General features: G+C 40.5%; 1 protein-coding gene across 6 annotated transcripts in view; it reads right to left on the bottom strand.

Annotated features, from left to right (window-relative positions):
* Positions 1-1,710: 1,710 nt before the first annotated feature.
* The window catches only part of EXOC6 (exocyst complex component 6), a 187,786-nt gene continuing 183,496 nt past the window's right edge, over positions 1,711-6,000 (bottom strand). For 4 of the 6 annotated variants that reach the window (XM_046654545.1, XM_046654546.1, XM_046654548.1 and 1 more), the window contains 3 exons: positions 4,102-4,214; positions 3,286-3,297; positions 1,711-2,982 (listed from right to left, as the gene is read on the bottom strand). In XM_046654545.1, coding sequence (XP_046510501.1) covers positions 2,850-2,982; positions 3,286-3,297; positions 4,102-4,214 — 258 coding nt within the window. In that variant the 3' untranslated portion in view covers positions 1,711-2,849. The remainder of the gene's footprint in view (positions 2,983-3,285; positions 3,298-4,101; positions 4,215-6,000) is intronic. The other 2 variants (XM_046654551.1, XM_046654547.1) reach the window with 1 other exon arrangement.

The following is a 6,000-nucleotide window of genomic DNA, read 5'->3' as shown; positions in this document are numbered from 1 at the left end:
GGCGAGGCTGCGGGGGGGTCAGGTCCCTCGGAGCGCAGGAGGCGCGAGATTTGGGGCGCCGGCAGCGGGCAGAGTCACCTGTTCTGGGCAGGAAAGGCCTGGGGCTTGGAGGCCAAAACCGAGATTTATAACCTCGGACAAGGACTTCGCTCTAAAAGCAGATTGGCGGTGGAAGGCGGCAGTGACCACGCACCCTTAGGGAACGTGCCTTCCTCTAGGCCGGCGCACTCAGGACTTTCCCCGGAGTCCGACGGCTTCCAGGCCAAAATGCCAGTCCCTTGCGGGGGGTCCTGGCAGCCTCAGGACCGCTCACGCCAGGCATCCGCGGGCACCTCCCACCTCCTCCCCGGGTCAGCACTCCTTTGATAGAAACAGCGAGGGAGGGCAATGAGAGGAGCAACTCACCGGTGTTGCCAACCAGGGCTCCGATCACCGGGGCTGTAGACCCCCGCCCCACCTCTCTCTCTCCTGCAGTCTTTTAACCCTTCTCGGCCCACTCTGGACACATTTATAGAGATATTGGCTCCCTCCCTACGGACGGATCCCGACTCGCACAACGTGACGCGCCTATGCATATTTAAAGCGCTCCACGCAGAGTCATGATTGGAGGCGGTGGGCAGCGGCGCGCTCCCCGCGGGGCGAAGAGCTGGGAGTGGCAGCCGCTGCGCCCGGGGGCCGCGCCCCGCGCAGATCCTCGGGCGGGGCCTGCGGTTTCGCGCCAGAACTTCCCGGCCCTACGCCGCAGCTTGGCGGGTGGGCGAACTGAGCGCATGGAGCTACCGCGGGCTCTGGGATTCCCACCCGCGAGCTTCTGGGGGCCCTTGCCCCTCGCGGCACTCCGAGGTTAAAGCGCTGGGGTTTCTCCCCTTCGCTCTGTTTCTCTTTCGGGGAAATTGCCGTCTTCGATGCCTGCCTTGGCATCGCAAGCGCCTACAAGGGATGGCAAGGGTCGAGTTTCTCCGACATCCCACACTCCTCCCCAACCTCTGATTTACCACTTCAGAAATCCTTCAAAAGATGGTAGTCTCATTCCTGGCCGGAGCTTCAGAGACACCTTAAGCCCAGGAGGAGCAGATATCCCCGGGTGCCTTTCAGGTTGAAGGGCCGAATCCACCGATCCTTCCCCTCCAGAGGCCCCTTACCCCTCCGCCCCAGTCAGTCTACATGGTTGCTTCTCGGGCTTTATGTGTCCCCTCCGAGGGCTCCAAATGCCACAGAACTCGCGCGTCCCTGTCCCTACGGCGCAACTCCAGGGGTGGGGATGAGTGCAGGGTGCTCGTATTATTGAGAAGAGTAGAGTGAACTCCTCAAGACCCTCACAGGAGGACCTACAGTGGTTTCTGCTCCAAGCAGGGCAAAGGCGGCGTCTCTCTGAATCCGGGGCCGCCTCAGCCAAAGCCGGGGAGACATCTTGAGCGCCCTGGAGCGCTGGGTAAGGACGCGAGGGACCTTCCAGTCTTCAGAGAGCTAGCTGTTCACGCTCCCTCTCCTAACTTCCAGATTTTATTGTGCCTGAAGAATTAGTTACCATGTAATATTTTTAAAAATGTGAAATACTTTAGGATAAGAGATGGTCAAGAGAATAAATGCTTATTTTCTTTGTTTTGGTGACACTCCCACTCGGATAACTAGGGAATAGCAGCATTTCTGAAGGAAGCAGTTGTTTTAAATCAGGAGGCTCTGAACAGATGTAATAGCAACGCGTTTTCAACAACTTGCTCAACCTTTTTAATATCTCATCACAAAATCAAGAAATGTACATATAATTCTTTACACATTTTACAAAGTCTAAGTTTCTTACAGGCATAAATCTTGAAAATGCAAAAGGAGTATTCAGCATAAACACAATGAAGACAAAGTAAGGATCAGATTGAAATTACTGGACCACAGTAATTTACACAAGGGAAAATGTACATTTGTTTTAGGTTTTCCCCAGTTCATCTGGTTTGTCTTGTTTCCACAGTGAGGATGCTGTACTGAGATCTTCCACTTGAAGGGAGTAACTGGACCCCCGTGGTAGCTTCTGTGGGTAGGAACATCTCTCCCCGAGCACAAGCTGCACCTGAAGTGGTGAGCCCCACTTATTCCTGTCCTCTCTTTAACTTGAACCAAACCAAACCAAACTAAACCAAATAAATCCTAGAATGTGGTCAGCTACAAACAATACAGTTAGAAATATCAACCCTGCGGAATGGAAACGACAGTGCATCTTTAGAGAATCCAAACACCTTTTCTTCATCTTCAGAATGATTGAATTAAACTGCCCGAGCAGAAGAAATAATTCACATTCTCACTGAGTTAAATCAAGTTTGATTTCAGGGACCTTTAAAGATTTGTCTATTTCCCCCTCAGAATCAGCAGAATTAGAAAATTTAGTCTACTTAAATCATATTTAGGTGAAAATAAATTTAAAAGCTGGAAAATGACAGTGAAATACTCCTATATCAAACATGATTGCATTCTAAAACCAGATACTGATGAAAACACAGAAAAATCACTCGAGTCTGAAGAGAAAAAACATACTCAATGTAGAGGTATAAGTTTTTCTAATGTATTTAGAATCAGTTTCACATACAATTTTTGACCTGATTTATGTATTACAGTTTTGCCTTTTTTCTCTAAAAGTGAAAAAAATTAATGTCACATTTTCCATATATAAAATAGTATATTCAATTATTTAAAAATCCATACAAATGATATTTATTATTGTTTCTTGTTTAAGCTCTCATCAGTGTCTTTTCTCTATTGTATTTTTGAATTCTGCAAACAAATTACTGTATGACCAGTGCCTGTCAGAGATCAGTGTTGAGTCATGGATTTCGTGTCACCGAGTGCAAGTGACAGGAAGTCTATGTGTGCTGGGACATACCATTCACCAAACTTCTTAGCTGCTTCACGACTGTCTCTATCAACTTCTGTTTGTCTCGATCGTTCTTCCTGAACTGAGCAAATATATTGTTCTTTTTGCTAGTGTCTTTCATCCTAGGAATACATGTGAATGGAGAAGCTTAGTCAAAGGAAATTAAAAGCTATGCTGTCACAAGTAAAATATCTTGGCATGCTCTGAATTATCTCACACTAATCCTATGCTTGAAAAATATACTTCAAAGAAAATAGGTACTAATAAAATTACAGAGATAGCAACCACACAAAAAATTTGCAGTTTATTTCGCATTCTATATGAAGTGGTGTTTTTGTATTAGTATGTAAATCTAAAGTATGTTAAATTTTCTAATATCATACTATTTTCCAACATCATTCCATAAAGTATGCTAAAATACATACCCTCTATGGATTCTGCAAATCACATTCATAGCGAGACAAGGTGAAAGGAAAAATAACATTAGAAAATTTAAAGCACCAACATTTTTGCCTCAGTGGTGTTTCATGGCATTGGAAAATAAACTTACATTTATTTTAAACAGTTCTTTTTGTCCTCTCAAATCAAATACACCACAGATATTTTGAAATGTGGGAAAATAACATACACTGTTAATTAAAAAATTGAAAATTTTAATAGTGATACTTAAAATGAAACATGATTGAGTGAAAAGAAAATCTGCCACATAAGAGGGGAAAGTAACACCTAAACTTGTGTTATTTTTAATTGGACAAGATGCACTTGTAAATGTCATGTTACTTCAGTTTTTATTATATTATTTTTACAAATTACATATTTTTCTACTTGCAAAGAATCCAAGTCCATAATGGGAGGATTTAGATGGCACTGGTAGCAAACATTCCAATTCATAGCGACCTTTTACAAGATACCTTCCTTCCCGTTATTATAGTATTTTAAAAAAATAGTTCTGATTCTCACTTATCTCCAATAAGTGTTATTTCTAACGCCAATTAAGCCCGCTATTGAGGATATAATAGGAAAACTGTTTTGTTCCTGTCAACATAAACAGCAATCTGCTATAAAACTATACTAACATTGAAAGGCAAGAAAGAAAGAGGCTTGTGCTTTGGCCATTAAAATGGACTGAGTTAAGTTCTTTCTAGACACTTCTCTTTTGATGAAGATTTCTAGTTCTTCAATCATCACTGAATCACAAAATGCTAAAATGTTACTCAAAAAAGTTTCCAGAAGATACTCACTTCTCCAAAAGAGTAAGGGCTGTGTTTGGATTCACCCGAAGGTACTTAGAAGCTGGCTGTCCATAATCAGCTAGATAAGTAGACCAATCCCAAACCATAAACAGGTCAAGGAGCTGAGGAAGATGGGGAAAAATGTTAAACCAACTTTTGACTACTTGCCCACAGCTAATACATCAAGTATATGCCATTCTTGATCCATTTTAATATGACCTGCTTCTTAGATGGAACAGAATAAGGAAATTCATTTTTTAAAACCTCATTAACTATACTTTATAACCAATATAGAATACACTATCTTTTTACTTTTGAAATTACTAAAATTGTCAGGGGTTGCTTTTCCAATAAAGTACTCAACTGCATTTTCAAATAATTGTAAAATAATGAAAACACTGTTAACATATTAACACGGCACTGATGGATAGAGACTTAATCTTTACACTTATTCAGTTCCTACTCAAACTTAATTAATAAGCATTGGTGATACTAATTGAAGAATTTTCAAGAACTTAAATTTAAGGTTTTTTTTCTTAGAGGTTAAGTATGTTTACCTTTGACAGAAGCCGTTTGCACCTAGACTTTTCCCAAAGTCATCTAAAACAAAAGCTCAGATAATCTCAATTAAGTGCATTAAACAGCCCCTGCTGGATTCTCCCTGGTGATGGATCCTCGATAGTTTTATGAAATGAGGGCTTCAGGACTCAGCCTGTTAACTCTAGGCGATCATTTTGTATAAACAAACACAACAAAAAAGAAACCCTCTTATTTTCCGTAGCGTTTTAAAATTGACTATTTGCTTTATAATCTCCAGTTAGAAGTGTTGTCAAATATGGAAGTAATCTTTTAAAAGCAATGCCATGCCTAAACCAAAGCACCAAACTCCTTATCCAACTTTAAAACCCTAATCCCCTTTAATCCATTTAAACCCAACTTCCTATCCCCATCTGAATTGTTTCAGAAAGCTAAATGCTTTACTTGCTACCTTCCTTCAGTTTTTATATTATTCTTTCTTTTTGTTTTAGTTCACTTTGTAAGTAAGGAGTGTATTGGGTTTGCTTTCAAATGAAGGAAGCATTTGTATTTACTCACAGGATGTGTGAGCCAACCCACTGAGTCTGAGACGGATAAACTTCTGGGGTGATTAAAACCTAAAGAAAGGTTACAAGAAACTAGCTCTTCCTTAGGAAGGTACTAGACTTGTTTGACTCATTTCCCATCCAATATATAGCTATTAATAGAGACTTCCTTGTAAAAGGAGGCAAATTCTATAATGAAAATATTAATTACCAAATTAATAAAGTCACTCTATTTTCTTTCAGACAACATTCTAGGCCATACCAAAACTTAAAACACTAGTACAGAAACTACACTGAGACGATATTAAAAGAATATACTGTCTGAAAAAGAAAGGGAATTTAAAGTTCTGCATAATTTTTGACTGTTGCATGGAAACAAGTACTCTTCCCCTTCTTTCACAAGAGGACTTTCATACACTCTGATGGTGAAAATGTAAATTGGCATAACTTCTCTGGAATGTGATTTTGTGATATGTGTTTAAGAACCTTATAAAAATGGCCATTCCCTTGACTCAGTAATCCTTCTTCTAGGAATCTAACTTCCGGAAACAATAACAAAGGTAGACAAAAATTTATGAACAAAGATATTAATCTCAAAAATGTTATTTGTGTTATCAAAAAACTGAAGGAAAAAACACAGCTGAAAACAGCCTAAATCTCAATATTAAGAGAACGGTTAAGTAGTGAAGTATATCTGTCTACAAGACGAATATCACGTGCTTATTAAAATTGATGTTTACACAGAATTTCAAACAGGTTGGGAAGATGCTTATGATAAATGTTGCTACTAAAATTAGATAAAAACCCATCAAGAAAGACTGGAAGA

This window comes from Equus quagga, chromosome 2 (assembly GCF_021613505.1).
Source record: "Equus quagga isolate Etosha38 chromosome 2, UCLA_HA_Equagga_1.0, whole genome shotgun sequence".
NCBI lineage: Eukaryota > Metazoa > Chordata > Mammalia > Perissodactyla > Equidae > Equus > Equus quagga.
This window is presented reverse-complemented; position numbering and strand designations above follow the sequence as displayed.